The sequence below is a fragment of the Perognathus longimembris genome, chromosome 5, assembly GCF_023159225.1.
Source record: "Perognathus longimembris pacificus isolate PPM17 chromosome 5, ASM2315922v1, whole genome shotgun sequence".
Lineage (NCBI taxonomy): Eukaryota > Metazoa > Chordata > Mammalia > Rodentia > Heteromyidae > Perognathus > Perognathus longimembris.
Window position 1 is genome coordinate 46600564 of NC_063165.1, and position 16449 is coordinate 46617012.

At 47.8% G+C, this 16449-nt stretch overlaps 1 protein-coding gene across 2 annotated transcripts in view; it reads right to left on the reverse strand.

Annotated features, from left to right (window-relative positions):
• Nucleotides 1–2757: 2757 nt before the first annotated feature.
• The window catches only part of Gpr156 (G protein-coupled receptor 156), a 54521-nt gene continuing 40829 nt past the window's right edge, over nt 2758–16449 (reverse strand). For both annotated transcript variants that reach the window (XM_048345990.1, XM_048345989.1), the window contains exons 8-9: nt 8960–9118; nt 2758–4151 (exon numbers count right to left, since the gene is read on the reverse strand). In XM_048345990.1, coding sequence (XP_048201947.1) covers nt 2844–4151; nt 8960–9118 — 1467 coding nt within the window. In that variant the 3' untranslated portion in view covers nt 2758–2843. The remainder of the gene's footprint in view (nt 4152–8959; nt 9119–16449) is intronic.

The window sequence follows — 16449 nt, forward strand, 5'->3', positions numbered from 1 at the left end:
GAGATTTTAGGCAATACACATTAACTTTTCTCTTTACCACTTTCAAAGTGATGTAGTTCTTTAAAAGCATGCCTTCTACACCTGATGCGTTTTCCTCATGTTGATTCTACAAAGGGTAGAGGGTTTCGAACAGGTCAGGAAATAGTGGCAGATCTTTGTTACAAAGATGTACCGTTCCAGCCCCAAGATTTTCAATCAGCAGAGAACATACTCTGGGGGCAGAATCAGGCCTGGCTCTAGGCCACACCTAGTGGCGTTGTTTACTTCTCCAGGATTCCTTTGCATAATAGACTGTGCTTTCTTCAAGAGCATAACCAAGCACATGCCAAAAGTCAATGGCACACTCAATTCCATTGAAAATTTCATCACTGGGTTAGCCCACCTTGGGAAAATGCTTTAGGGAAAGGAGATGGTGCACCAGGTGACAGATTTTAAGACAATCCTTTGGGGCACACAGTCATAGTGCCTGGCATATAGTTTTTGTGTTTTTTTCTCTCTCTCTCTCTTTTTTCTCTAGTCTGTGGCTTGAACTCAGGGCCTGGGCACTGTCCCTGAGCTTCTTTTGCTCTAGGCTGGGGTTCTACCACACAAGCCACAGCTCCACTCCAGTGTTTTGCTGGTTAATGGGGGAAATTAGCAGTCTCTTGGATTTGTCTACCAGGGCTGGCTTTAAATTGTGATCTCAGCCTCCTGAGTAGCTGGGATTACAAACAAGAGCACTGATGCCTGACTTCTACCTGATTCCTGAAGTACAGACAATGTACAAGGTCCACTAATTGAGGAAAGAAATTGTAGATGGAGGATGTTGGAGGTGTGGGAATGCATGGCAGGTGGGACTGAGATCTAGACGCAGACCCCAGATAAGGCTAGGAAGATAGCCAGGTTCCACATCAAGGAAGAATTAAGTAGGTTGGCGGTGGTGGCACACTAGGTGGGGGGGAGCTGGAGGTGGTGAAGCCCAGCCACACCAGGACTGGGTGTGGAGAAGCCCAGAGTCTCCAGTGTTTTTTGTGACCACTAGGTGGAGTGTCTCCCAGACAGGAAGACCCCAGGGCCACAGAATCTATTACAAATGGAAGTTGGACTGAAGATATGTGTGGAGCCCCAGGGAACCCAGTAGAAACTGTGAGGGATTCTGGATTCCTTCTTCTTTAGGTGCTTCAGTCTTCCCTGGGCCCTGCCTCCCAGCTCAAGACCACCATCTCAAGTGAAACTTCCATTCAGAGTAATTTTTATTGATACCAATAAAATGGCACACAAACAACACACCGAATCTACACCCCCCCACACAGAAAAAAAGTAGCAAATTTGCATTGAAAAGTAGACAATGAAAGGAGCTGTGCTATCAGGAAGACCATTAGGTCTGAAAGGTCATGAAGGGTCACCATACCTAGCGAGTCTGTGATAAATCTAAAAGACATCTAGTGCCAAACGCCTCCTCTCCAAGGTCCAAATTTCTTCCTGAAACTCTATGCACACCCCCAGATGTGGCAAGGGTGTGGGAGAGAGGGCGGCTTGTAAATCACAACCAGCTTATCCACAAGCAAAGTGGACCCAGCTGCCCCTGTGGCTTTGGTGATGGCTCAGTTCTTGGCACTCACCCTTTCCCAACTCCCTGCCCCCACTGGGAGGTACAGGTGCATCCCAGAAGCTGGGAGGAAGTAAGTGCAGGCTTGCTTCCCCCACCCCCCGCTGTGGGGATGGGGATGAGGGTGGGGGATGGGGGTAGGAACCCAGCTTTGTTCTTCAGGGTGAACACATCTCAGTTTCCTCACCTACCCTTGCCTTCCTGGCTGGCTGCCCAGTAGTGTCTGCCACTCCCACAAGAAGGAGCAAAGAAATGCATCCCCAGAGGAATCCGCCCACTTGGAAGACCCAGCAACAGTCTGCAAATTCTCCATCAGCAGCTCTTCAGCAGTGCTGCTACTGGAGAAGTCCCCATTTTAAAAAGAAAAGTCTGCTTCATAAGGAATTACTGCAATGTAATGTTGCCATGTAGCTAGCTAGACTCAGGTGAAATGTTCACAACCCGTCCCTTGCCTTCTTGTCATCTATTTTTTTCCTTCCTGTTTTCCCATTTGATTTCCAGATTTAGGCAACTTTGGTGATCATGCAGCCTCAATGACAATAAAAGCACCTATTGACCAGCAGGATTGTCCCCTCAAAAAGAAATTGCTGGTGAATGTTTGCTCCCAAGAAAACACCATACCACTGGGAGATAGTGTGGTCTTACCTGGGCCAGGAGAGAGAGCTGAGTGGAGCATACAGAAACCTGACTTGACAGGAAGATGGTGAGTGAGGTACTATGATGATGGATGGACAGGAAGAAGGGATAGTTGGATATCGAGGGCCCTGATCTGAGTCTGTCTAGGACAGGGACCAGAGTGGTAGTGTTTACAACCTTCAAGCCAAAAGAAAACTAGCCCTTCCAAGAGTGTCAGGTCTGTCCACTGTAGATTCATTCCACAGATCACAATCCACAAAGTAAGTTCTCAGAAATCTTTCACCCATCTCTCCCCCTTTCTGTCCATCCAGAGGGAAATCTGGTTTACACGATGAATTTTGTAGAAAGCAGGCTGATCTGGAAGGAAAAAGAAAAAAACACCTCCGATGTGCTCATTTAGCACCTTTAATTCAAGGGTCACTCATCAGGAGCCTGCTGTGAGGTAGTAGACAAGCAATGCCCCTGTTTGGGTACATCAACACATGGTCGAGTAACACCAAGAGCTGCAGTACAACTGGATCACGGCTGGATAGATAAGGCACAAGGCTGATCTCCCTCTCAGGCCTTGGTTAGGCTGGACCTGAACTGACCTATTGGTCCAGACCTGTGCTGCTGCATCTCATACCAGTGTAGGTTTCAAGTCATCCTTGAAGTTCACGATGGGCTTGGAGTGGGCCCACAGCTTTTCCCAGGAGGCTGGCCCCCTAGCAGGCTCAGGGTCAGTGTCTGATGTGTCACTGTCACTGGAGTCAGAGGAGCTCTGGAAACAGATTTCACAGTAAGGCCGATGGCAGCGGCAGAAGAACTCGTCGGAGCTGCTGGACTCCGTGTCTAGGTAGTTGCAGTGAGCAGACATGGAGGGCCAGAGGGACGACCCTGGGAGCTGCAGCTGCTGCTGTCCAGGCAGATCTGATGAATGGGGCACGCGTGGGACAGTGGGTCTTTGTGCCTGGGTAGGAGAAAAGGGCTGGTGGGGAAAGGCTGCGTGGTGCCCCATTGCCTCTGGGGACTCAGTCTGGCATTGTTCTATGCCCTCCAGGGTACTAAGCTTCCCTGGAGGACCTGGGAGTGGTGAAGCCTTCTTGGAAGAGAGCCTTGGTATCTTAACATTTGCACTCTGGAGGTTCTGCTGAGGACTCTCCTCATTCTTCACATTCAGCTCTTTGTGTGCCCCAGATGCAGTCCTGCCTGCCCTATGCCTCCCATGGGAGGGTGTGGAGCCAGGGAGATGTAAGCTGGCCCGTGGGGCTGCCCGCCTCCGCCTCACCACATATGGGCTGAAGCCCAGGTCCCTGGAGTGGAGCAGCTTCTGGGGGCTGCGGGTAGCACTGCTCTTCCTGGGCTTCGGAGGGCAGGATGGGGATGTGGAGAGGGGAACCTCAGGGTCCAGGTTCAGCTCCTGCAAAACTTCCCATAGCTTCTCCCTGACCACTGAACTGACCCTTGGTAGCATTGCTGAAGGCTCCTCTGTGCTCTGTCTCTGGGGCTCACAGGCCCCTCCATCTGGCATGTAACTCTGATGGGAGGCCATGGGTCCCTGGTCTCCTCCTTGTGGACCCTGGCCTTGCTCCACCCGTAGCTTCTGGCTACAACCTGAATGTACATGACCTGTCAAGTTTTTGAAGTCAGATGTCTTCTCCTGGCCTGGGGAGGGGCTGGCATTCCTGTCAAGTGCTCCAGGGCTTTGCACATGTGGAGAGGATGCTGAGCTACACTGGGAGTCTGCAGCAGCCATGAGGGTATCACTCTGAGAAGCAGAGGGGCATCCTGAAGGCCCTGGAATTTCCAGCTCATGGGCAGAGGCTGCATCTGGGATTGGAGCAGCCCGCTCTGGTGCGTCATAGGTGTATTCACCATCCATCAATCTCACTAGCTTCTCTTTGGCATTGTTTACTTGTTCCTGCAAGCTTTCAATCACAGCATTTTTCTGTAAAACACAAGCAAAATCATCATCAAAAGGTGTCACTAAGGGTTCCATTCTGCCTTATAAGGTGAAGAAAGTGAGACATTGGAAGACTTTGGTTTACATCTCAGGTCTTCCCACATTCTGGCTCAGGCTCTGAGGGGATTCCTTCATCAGAGGCAATGAGTTGATCTGCACTCTGCGGCTTATGTTATGGTACCCACTCAGTCTAGGCTACCATGCTGTCTTATTGCCTTTCTCATCACCCACTCAGCTGCTTGCTGGGAACAGTAGGGCCCTGTCACCTGTAGGACGCCAGCCTGATAGTGTTCCAAAGGGACTCCCTCTGGGTTTTCCCACACTTGTGATAACTATTGTTAAGTCTGAAGCACATGACCAAATGGAGAAATAGGTATTTTTCCTCTTGCTGAGCAGCCTGGAAAATGTGAAGAATGAGGAGAAGGATGGTGATTCCTCGTCCCAACAAATTACCCTGGAGCCAGGAGAGGCCAGTGAGACTTGGGACTTAGCACCTCCCCAGGCTGGATCTCTGGGGATGAGAGATGTAGTTCCCACATGACAAGGACGACTGTCAGTATCTTCTAAAGAATGGGTACATCAGAATTTATGTAGCAGCTTAACAAGAAACAAAAGCGGGAATTGGCAAGTAGGATTACATCAAAACAAAAAGGCTTCTTGCACAGCAAAGGAAACAGTTGCCATAGCAAAGAGATGAAATCAACAGGATATGAGAAAACACAGGCCAGCTATTCACCTAACAGGGGATTAGTAGCCAGAATACATAAAGAACTCAAAACAACAACAGCAAAAGGAGTCTAATTAAAAACTGGGCAAATGATCTGCATGGATATTTCTCAAAAGAAGAAATTCAAATGACAGAAAAATGAAAACAAGTTCAACGTCTTCAGCTATCAGAAAAATGAAAAATCAAAACTACATTAAGATTCAATCTTACTCCAGTTAGAATGGCTATCCTCGAAAATAAAACCAAATCAAAACTGAAAATAAAAATGCTGGCATGGATATGGAGATAGAAAACCTCTTCTATACAGCTGGTAAATTCATCCAGTTACTGTGAAAATAATATGGAGGCTCTTCAAAAAACTAAAATATTCAATGGGCTATCAGTCAGCCATAAAGAAGAATCTTGCCATTTGCAGGAAAATGGAAAGAACTAGAGGACCTCATGTTAAGTGGAATAAGCCAGACACAGAAAGACAAGTATTTTGTATTTTCTTTCATGTATGGACGTGTGGAAAAAGTCCTAAAAATAGTATAGGGCCTACTAGGGTCTAGGAAGGGTGCCAGAGAAAGGTGATGAAAGAGGGGAAGAAGTAGAATAGATGGACATGATGTATGCACTATATGGACATATCAGTGAAATCCATTTGCTTATTTAATTTATATGTTATAATAATTACATAAAAAGAAACATTCAGACAAATAAACACAAAAAACAATGATTGAGGCTACATCCCTGATGGCTTGACTTAGTTACTCTAGAATGGAGTCTAGAAGATGAATGAAACTAGGACAGTTCTGCAACTGCCCTTTCCTGCCTACTGCATGCACATTAGTGGATAAACAAGCTGTGGCCCGGAGGGCTGGCAGGTGACAGCTGTGGAGGTGTGCACATCCTCACTGCAAACTTGCAGGGCAGGAAGTAGGAAAGCTGGCAGTAGATGGGTAGGGCACGACCATATTCTGGCTATCTTTCTGAGGGACAGCAGTGAGCTGGTGATGTAGCTTCTTGTTTTGATACTCCTGTTTTCCCTCTAGTTTAGTCTATGTCTTTACTATCAGGACAGAACCAGGAAGTGACTCTCAGAAGGAAGGGATGTTCAGGGAAGACCTTCCTGCCTAGTTTTCCTGTCCCTCCCTTCAAGGTGGTGGGGCCAATCAGATGGTATATGATACCTGGGAGATTCTAGATATCTTCCTGTGGATGCCAGTGTGACTGTGAAGGCAGAGAGAGAGAGAGAGAGAGAGAGAGAGAGAGAGACAGACAGACAGACAGACACTGACCTTGCCTTCTCTCCCTTCCTCTCTCCCCCTGCCCCCTTCTCTCTCTCTCTCTCTCTCTCTCTCTCTCTCTCTCTCTCTCTCCCACTTTCTTCTTGTCTCTTCCTCCTTCTTTCTCCCTTCCTCCTTCCTCTTCCCCTTTCCTCCTCCTGAAATCTACTGTGAATGATGCTGGCCTAAGCACCCTTTACTTTACCTCTTCCCTCACTAGGAAGAAGCCCTATCTATGACAACACAGCAGTGGGTAAAATCTGAGACCAGCCCCTTGTTTTCTGTGCCTTCCTCACAAGCTCCTTTAAGTGCAGGAAAATAGCATCAACCTGGAGATGAGGATAGTCTTTATCAAAGCAAACATCTGAAGCCTGCTAGCAACAGATTTAGAAACATCAGCGTAAACAGTGGATTTCCTTCCTCTGCAGAAGGAAGGGGCCTCTGTGTGCACCATAAGTCACATTCTAATTAGAGGCCTGGTGCAAGGCCCAGTCCTCACGAGGCCAAACTCAACCTCCTGTGGGAACTGCTTTTAAATGAGCTTATTAATGATTACTTTTGGCAAGGTGGGAGAAGCAAAATGTCCACAGGAGCATTTTCATAGGGTGTAGGCCCTGAACAGACACAGAGCCCACCTCTTGCTTCTCTGGGAAGGTTTGTCTGCTGCCTTCGCAGGGGACTGGGAAGTCAGTGGCAGATGCTAGCAGCTTCTGGGGGAGCCTCCACTAGATAGGCAAGAATGAGGTCATGGGAAAGGAAGAGGAAGGCCCTAGAAGCCGAGGGCTGCAGATAGGGATCTGCAAACCAGGAGGCTGCACCATGGTTCAGCACACACGTGGGCTGGGAGAGGTTATTTGTGCCTAGCTAATGGACAGGGCTGGCTCTGGGGCTGCAGATCATGGACCCTCTCTTTCCTGCTGGCCACAGAATGAAGGACTGGCTGCTACTTCTTAAGCCTCTGCTAGGTGCAGTGGGTGTCAGAAAGGCAACTTGGTGGAGCCTAGGAACCTGCTCCCATCAGGGTCTGCCCTCTGCAGACGGCATGGCACCCCTTAGGAGAGCGGATTCAGCTGCTATGTGGGAAGCAGCATAGCGTGGCAGTGGTACAGAAAGCACATCACGAATTACCATAAGGCTAGAGGGCCATTATGCTTGGCTGTTCCCGTACTCGCTGATTGTAAATGAAAACCATCCGGGTAGTGCTGGCCAGATTTCTGGCTTTCTGTGTAGCTGGAATAAAATGCTGCTTTGAATACTTTACAGAATCTCCAAGACAATAATGTTCTCTAGCCAGGTGAGACGAAATCTGCCTTTGAAATGATGTCCTAACTGTTTACTCCATAGTAGGGAAATGTAGGTAGAAAAGATCTTGGAACTAACTTACAACATGATGTGGGAGGCTAGGGCAGGGTCTGTGGGGGGCCAGGCAGATGCCACTCCTCATCTGGGGTCTTGTTAGGACCTCATCACACCATCCCTCACAAGACAGCCCATACCTGTGGGTACAGTCCTGTCACTAAGTGGTACAGTTTTCCTAATAGCATCTATTCAGGTAGAGTGTGTGTGTGTGTATGTGTGTGTGTGTGTGTGTGTCCGTGCCAATCTGGGGCTTAAACTCAGAGCCTAGGTGCTGTCCTGGTTATTTTTGCTCAAGGCTAACATTCTACCACTTGAGCCACAGCTCCACTTACAACCTTTGTGGTGCTTAAATGGAGATAAGAGTGTCACAGAGTTTCCTGCCCAGTCTGGCTTTGAACAGCAATCCTCAGCTCTGAGCCTCCTAAGTAACTATAATTATAGGTGTGAGCCTCTGGTGCCCTCAAATATACTCAGGTATGTTTTGCACCATATGTGTGTGTATGTATATGTATATATATGTGTGTGTGTATGTGTATATATATATATATATACATATATATATGGAATGTGATTTAGTTAATGTCAAAATACTGACTAATCCCCCTGGGCCTTTTTCCTGAGGAATGCAGTCCTCAAGCTTGTCCATGTGCATGCCTCAAGCCCACACAGTGCTTGACTGGGAGAAGGGCCAACTCTGCTTCCAGCACAAAAGAAAGCAGTGCTAGGGCTGCCTGGGCCTGTGCTGAGATGGCTGTGATGACGCTCCGAGCTCTTGCTCTGTCCCCTTCTGCATCAGTAGACATGCCTGGACTTTGTCCGGACAGGATGATTGGGATAGTTTAGTACCTCGGGCAGACAGTGAGGGTCCTGAAAGATCCCCAGCAAGAGGGTTCTACTCGTATATAGAAAAACTGTATCACCCAGACATGAATGTCTTGTGCAACTTGGGGCTTTGCTAATGCTGCTCCCTTTGCCTGGAATGCATTTCCCAGCCCATTTGTACTTTTCAGTTTCAGTTGTCCCCTTCAGAGCCTATTTCTGACTGCTCTACATTAGGTTCCTAAATACTCACCATCCATGATTCTGACTTACCACCCTGATCCCTTCCTTTGTAAATCTTATCACAGTATGATGCTATGTTTACATGATCAATAGCCATTTGCTTCCCTAGACAGTTTGCTTCACCAGCATCTGGCACACGGACTAGCATGTGGTTGTGACTCAATGTACACCTGTCCAAAGAATGTACCGGTGGACAAGGGTCCTTGGGGAGATGTAGAGGCTTTGCTTGCTGCCGGGCAGAGTGCAGGGTGGAAGAAGAGAATGTTGGCCAATGGAAGCCAGTGGGGGCCGCGGGAGCCCCAGGGGCCACCCCCCTCCCCCCCCCCCCCATGGCTGGAGTTCTTCCCAGGGGATCCGCTGGGCAGGACGCAGCTTACCTCTGTGAGGAGTCTCTCCATGGAGCTCTTCTGGTCCCTTGGCTGGCAGCCTTGCTCCTCTCCAAGCTGGGTATGGAAGGCTTTGTTGGGAGTGCTGAAATATTTAGCCATGCGTCTGATTGTTTGGTTTTCTCCTTCAAATGCCTTCCATTGCTTCAGCTGTTAGTAAAAAGAACACATGTTATTTATTTAATTACACACCCAGAAACACATTCCCTGGCTCTTTCTCATAAATACCAAGGACTGATACTGTCCCAGATGTCTCTTCAAAATGCCCTGAGCTCTGCAGGCCTCATGGATATAATGAAAGAAAGAAGAGAGAAGGTTAAGATTACGTAGCTTTAATAAGTGCTAGGGAGAGCCAAATGCTGGTGGCTCATGCCTATAATCCTAGCCACTCCGGAGGCTGAGATCTGAGGATGGTGATTGGAAGCCAGCCCAGGCGGGAGTCTATGAGATTCTTATCTCCAAGTAAGCACCCAAAATCTGGAAGTGGAGTTGTGGCTCAAGAGACAGAATGCTATCCTTGAACAGAATACCTCAGAGACAGAGCCCAAGCCCTGAGTTCAAGGCCTAGGATCCATGCATGCACACACGAGCGTGCACACGCGCACAAAGTGCTAGGGAAGGAGATGATGAAACAGAAAACCCTTAGCCTCTCTATCTACCTATTGCCAAATGGACCAAAGAAAAGCAGAGTAGAAATATACTTCTGGAACTGTATGCTAAGGCCAGAGGTTAGGAGCTACTACAAGGTTATGTTTCAAATGAAACAGTTGTATGTAGCAAGGTTTTGTTGGTTGGTTTTGTGGTACTGGGATTTAAAATCTGGGCTTTGCACTTGCTAGACAGCCACTCTACTACCACTTGAGTCAGGTTCCCAGCCCTTTTTGCTTTATTTTTCAAAAGGATCTTACTTTTTTTTTTCCCTGGGCTAGCCTAGACCATAATACTCCTATATATGCTTCACAGGATGTTGGGATGGTAGATGCACACGATCAAGTTCAGCTTTTTATTGGTTGAGATGGGGTCTCCCAAACATTTTGCCCCAAGCTGGACTCTAAACATGATCCTCTCCATCTCTGCCTCTCAGGTAGATACGGTTGCCGGTATGAGTCATTGCACCTGGGTTTTGTTTGTTTTTGAGGTAGGATCTCTCTCTCTCTAGTCTGGTAGGCATTGACCTTGAGGCTTACCTGCCTCCACCTCCCAGGTGGTAGAATTACAGGTGTGTACCTTCACATCTGGCTTGTCATTGCTCTTAATTATTCTTCTGTTGTTGAATAATGATGTACTTCCTGCTATTGAAAACCTGGTTCCTCGTTCTTTTTTATTTTTATTTTTTGGCCAATCCTGGGTCTTGGGCTCAGGGCCTGAGCACTGTCCCTGGCTTCTTTTTTTTGCTCAAGGCTAGCACTCTGCCACTTGAGCCACAGAGCCACTTCTGGCCATTTTCTATATATGTGGTGCTGGGGAATCGAACCCAGGGCTTCATGCATACGAGGCGAGTGCGCTACCATGAGGCCATATTCCCAGCCCTTCATTCTTTTTTTTTTTATGTCAACTGATTTTTTTATTGTTCAATAAAAATGACAGAGCTTACAGGTATATGTATCCTAATTTAGCTTTGAGTCTGTCTTTGATAAAGATGCCAAACAATTCACACTGTCCATCTAAACCATGCTTTCCTTTTTTTAAATTTAATTTATTTATAAACTACCTCCTCCCTCATTTCCTCCTCCTCCCATGAGTTGTTCAGTTAGTTTACACCAAATAGTTTTGCCCTCGTTGGTGACCTTCTAACCCAAATCACTGACGAAGACTTAGACATATAGAAAACCAGATGCCAATAAAAGTGGTGGAAACTTTGATCCAACATGTGACCGGACTTTCCTTATCCAATGAAAGAAGACTCAAGTAGAAGGAGAATGACTGGTCTAGGGACCCACTACTAGTTAGCAGTAGCAACCAGGGCCCAGTAATGGCATGCCCCATAGAGCTGACAGAGACTGACTTGGCTATGAGTATCCTGGAGGAAGTTCTTCAGCAGAAACTATGGCCTTGAGGAGCCACTTGTGAAGGCATGGGCTGGTCTGCTTTCTGAGCAGCTGGGACGCTGTGTCCACCTGGTAAATGCCGGCAATGCAGGTGACAGGGGGGTCACAGTAATAGAAACCTCTCTTTCCCCTAGCTAAGTTGCGCTCTTTGGAGACAGGGCCATGTTCGTTTGAGAAATGATACTAGAGTGTCTCTGGGTAGTTTCCAAGGGAACCTGGGACTTTGTTGTTTACGCCTTCATCCCTTCCTAAGCCTGGAATCCAACAGCACTCTCAGATAAGACCACCTCAATGAGATCTGTAGTTAATGATGTCAGGGGGGAAAAGAAGGAAAGAAAGAAAATGAAAAAGAGCCCACTGAGCTCAGGTAAAATTTGGAACCCCATACTCAGCTCCAGCACTACTGCCTCCCCCAGGTCCTCTGGGGTGCTCTGTTGACTTGGCTTGGGTTGCCATGGCACTGCAAGCCTATGGCATGTTGCTAGGTTAGACCTAAACCTCTTTCTCTCTCAGAGCCTCCTTGAGGTCCCTCTGCTACAGAAGGATTCTATCCATTCTCCCTCATCCATGGCTACTGCTGCCTACACCACAGGGCCAGTCTCTGGTCTCCCTTGAATGAAGCCTGTAAGCTTATAGAATGCCCCCCGCCCAGACATAAGATCTGCCCTTGGCTGATGTTACCTGAGGGGCAGGCAGAGCACCTCCTACCTTAGTTGCATGAAGGTATAAAGACCCCCTGAGAGAGAGTTCCCACACCATTTTCCTTTACTCCTCTGTGGGAACTTGGCCTTGCCGGCCCTGCTGGCAATAAACTCTTGCTCTACGTGACTGTCTATGGTCTGTGGTTTTCTGGGATAATTTTCCTTTCAAAGCCAACTCCTAAATTGTTCTCTCCCCAGTTTCTCTCAGTATCCCTCCCTCCCACCCTTCCTCCTTTCCCTCTTTCCTTCTTTATTCTTTCCTTCTTTCCTTTCCCTCCCTCCCTCCTTTTCTTTCTCTCTCTTTCTTTCTCTCTTTATTTCCTTCGTTCTTTCTTTCTCTTCCCCCATTCCTCCCTCCCTCCCTCCCTTCCTTCTTCTTTACTTCTTTTTATGTGCTGGTTCTGGGGTTTGAACTGAAGATCTGGACACTGTCCCTGAGCTTTTTTTCTTAAGGCTAGTACTCTACCACTTGAGCCAGAGCTTCCACTTCCAGCTTTATGGAGTTCCATGGACTTTCCTACCTGAGGCTGGCTTTGAACTGTGATCCTCAGATCTCAGCCTCTTGAGTAGCTAGGATTCTAGGCAAATTTTCCTATCTTGTCCTCACACTTCCAGTCAGCCTTCACTAGAGGCCCCAAGGAGCCACACATAGAGTATGAAGCATCTTGGGGACTTTGAGTTTCACCTGACACTGGCCAAGAATGCCAAGGTGAAGCCCTCCAACCCCATGACTTTCCTCACCTTGCTTCTGAGGGTCCCGATCCTCCACACTTTGACCCTTTGGGTTTCTGGAATACAGCCAGAGCTTTGTCTGGCTCAAAGCCCTTCCTCCAGCATGGGCCCTCCCTTGGGTTCTCAGCTTCTGGGCTTGGTGGGCATGGTGGGTTGAGGAAGGGCCCTCTGGGAGATGCAATCGTGGCTCTGAATATGCGACCTTACACCACAAAAGGCAAGGTGAGGAAGGATTTAGGGTTGGAGATAGGAAGATTATTCTGTGTTATCCAGGAGAGTCCAATCCAAGACAACAGTCCTTATAAGAGGGAGGCAAGAAGATTAGCATCTGAGGAGATAAGATAATGGCAGTTGAGGGTGAGGCCTAAAGGAAGAAAAGTTGACTTGAAGGGCCACACTGCTAATAGAGAAAGGGAAGGAAAGGACATTGAGCCTAAGAATGCAGGTAGGTGTGCTGTCAAAGTCAAAGGAAAGTCAAGTAGGTGTAATTTTTTTTTTCTGGAGGGTTACAGATTTCTGAGTTCCAGAATGGCAAGATAATACATTTCTATTGTCTTAAGCCATCAAACTTGTGGTAATTTGTTATAGCAGCAACAGGAAGCTAATACGGTGGGATTAAATGAAGGAGTCTCCTGCATTACACCGGAGCTTTCTGAAGCTCACCATGTATGCTTTTCTTGCTTTCTCCCACTCTCCCTTGTTGCCATTAGTGCTTCCAAAATAGCAAAGACTTGTGTTTATTCCAAACATACACACATGACATATGGTCTCTCCCACCACCACCCTTTCTCCGGTCATCGTGTTATCCCATCTGAGATGCCTCCCACTATCCCTTTCCCATCTGCTCAGTGAATTTTTACTAGTCCTTTAAGACTTATATCCAACACCCCATTTTCTTGGAAGGAGCTAAGTACCTACAGAGGATGAGGTCACTTTGTGTGTGTGTGTGTGTGTGTGTGTGTGTGTGTGCACATGCACACATGCACACGTGCACACTGCTTCTGAGGCTTAACTAAGGGCCAAGGAGCTGTTCCTTAGCTTTTTTGCTCAAGGATAGCACTGAACCATTTGAATCACAGCTCTACTTCTAGCTTTTTTTTTTTGCTAGTTAGTTGGAGAAAAGAGTCCCATGGTATGTTCCTGCCTGGGCTGGCTTTGAACCACAATCCTCAGATCTCATCTCTAATATGGAGGTCAGATCTGGCCAGCGCCATCATTGGCTGTTGAGGGGTGTCAGATTGACTCCATCTCAGATTAGTTAAAGAGAGCAGAAGCCAATTCCATCTTCACTAAGATCTCTCTCCCACAACCAGGGAAGTTCCTCTTCTCTGTGACAAGATTGTGTAAACTGCTTGACCACCTGAGTAGTGGAACATTCAAGGTTAAACCTGAACCCTCCCATGAGTAGGCGTATCTGCCTGCGTCATGTGAGCCCCGCCAAATCCATGCGCCAAGTCTAACTAACATGATAGATTGGTTCAGTTACTGTGAGGCAGATTGTAACTCCATTGGCCACCTGCATGTGGCAAGCTTGACCATATGGTGTTTGCCTTTATAACCCGACCCGAGCGAGGCCCGGGGCACACAGTCCCAGCTCCTGAGTCTGGGCCGTGACCCTGGCCAGTCAGTATACTTTTTACTTCCCCAATAAATCCATCTTTTTGCTTGAGACTGTCTCTGAGTGGTGGACTCTTGGAGGGATAGGGGATCCCCCTCCATTGGGGGGACCACATTACATCATCCACCTGAGTGTCGCCCACTGAGGCCACCTTTCCAAAGCACTAAACATGTGCATTTACGTTTCTCATGTCTTTTCCCTATTATATTTAGAGGTGTAGCATGTGGTTCATGACTTGTTCCCAGTAGTGGAAAAAATGGTTGAATTGATCCCTGAATTAATGAAGGAGACTTCCTTCCTTCCTTCCTTTTTTCTCTGTCTCTCCTTTCTTCCCTCTTTCTTTGTGTGTGTGTGTGTGTGTGTGTGTGTGTGTGTGTGTGTGTGTGTAAGTACTGTGACTTGAACTCAGAGCCTTGGCACTGTCCCTTAGCCAAAGGCCAGCACATCCACTTCAGCTTTTTGGTGGTTAATTAGAGGAGAGTCTCACAGATTTTCCAGCCCAGCATGGCTTTGAATTATGATCCTTAGATCAGCCTTTTGAGTAGATAAGATTACAGGGGTGAGCTACTGGCACCCAGCTAAGACATTTTCCTTTAAAACTCTCTGCAGTGTATCAGTGCACCAGGACACAGGCAGATGACAGTAAGGCAAGGTGGAGAGTTTACGGCGCAGCCCAGGAGATGCTTTAGGGGCAGGAAGAGAGAGTAATGTCCTACCTCGGGACACATCAGCCTTTCAGAGGGAGCAGGGAGGGGTTGGTGCATGGATTGCATTCCCGTCACAAAAGCAGGAGCTGGCAGATTGCTGGTGATGACCTCAGTGCTGAGCATAAACACTGAGGCATTTCCTGAGTGCCTGTGTACAAGCTACTTGGGCCCCTCGCCTCAGTCATCTATCTCACCCAGCTCTCCATCACCCCCTAGAGGCCCTTGTGGGTACTTGTGCTTTGGCAAACACAGAAGGAAGCTCACTTCCCTGCTAAATACCCATTGCCCTCCATATAGCTCCCCTCACACACTGTCTTACTGTCCTCAGGGCAAGTGTCGAAGGGAAAATTACTCTTCTACCAGAGACCTGTGAGCCCAAAAGGAAAATCCATCTAGCCACAAACCTCAGCAAAGTCGTACAACTTAAAAAAGAAATTTACCTTCAAAGTCTAAGACACAATAAACATACATGTACGTGAATAAGTAGTGTGTGTGCCAGTACTGGGGCTTGAAATTGGGACTTGTGTTTGTGCTTGGCTTTTTACACTCAAGACTGGTGCTCTACCCCTTGAGCCACACTTCCCCTTCTGGCTTCTTGCTGGTTAATTGGAGAGCACAGTCTCTTGGCTTTGAATCTGATGCTCAGATCTCAGCCTCTTGAGTAGCTAAGGATGACAGGTGTGAGCTACCAGCAACGGCTTAAAATATTTTTTTTCTTAGATTCCCATCATGGTCAGTGTAAGAGGAAGAAGAGCATGAGAGAGAAAATGGAAGAAGAGAGCTGATGAGAAAAGAGACTCAGGAAACTAGGATGGAGCCAGGGAGGAGAGGGTCAGGGCTGCTCACCCTTTCGGCTCCTGTTCCCAACAGTGTCGCCGGATATCTCTAACTGTAAAGGAGGCCAACCACACAAACGCCTACCTCTTTCAGCCTAGCCAGGGGAGGTAAGCAAGGAAAAAAGGGGTTGGCAAAGATGTTAGCCAGTCAGCCATGCTAGTCTTGGGGCCTAAGAAGCAAGCGCCCCAAAAGGCTCTTCCTTATTTGCTTCCTCTCCCATCTCCCAGGGAGGAACAGTCCTTGCTTTTCGGAAACCAGCTCTGCTACATCACAGGCATCCTCAAGGGCGTCCTTCAATCCAGTTCTGACAATAAGATTTGGCAAATATTCCTCTGATTTCTGGCACTGATACAACACTCAGCCTTAGGTTCTAACACTGTTGCCGCAGATTTTCCTGTATTTCTTGATTCTGCTGAATACCTGCTGGAGAATTAGTGAGCACAAAGGACAGTGTTGCCAAGGCTGGGCCACAGGCACCAAGGAGTGGCTGCAGAATCAGCTGCTGGGGGGTGGGGTGGGGTGGGGTGGATGAGGGAGCTCTGGAAGGAGGGAGAGGAGCACTAGGAAGGACTAGAAAGGAAGCTAGTGCCAGACCCGGGCTTCCTGTGAGGTTGGAGGTGACCAGGGACCCTCAGGCCCAGAGGGACAGTCCAGGTCATCCTCCCTTCCAGCTTGCAGTCTCCTTCGCCTCCCCTCTGACTTCTTCCTTCCTCTTTGTTGTCTGCATAGTTCTGATCCTAGCTTCCTCCTGATTGGACTGCTTTTATTCTCCCCTTAATCCTCATTATATGAAACACATTCTTTGATTTCTTCCTGTTGTAAAAGGTATACAGGAACA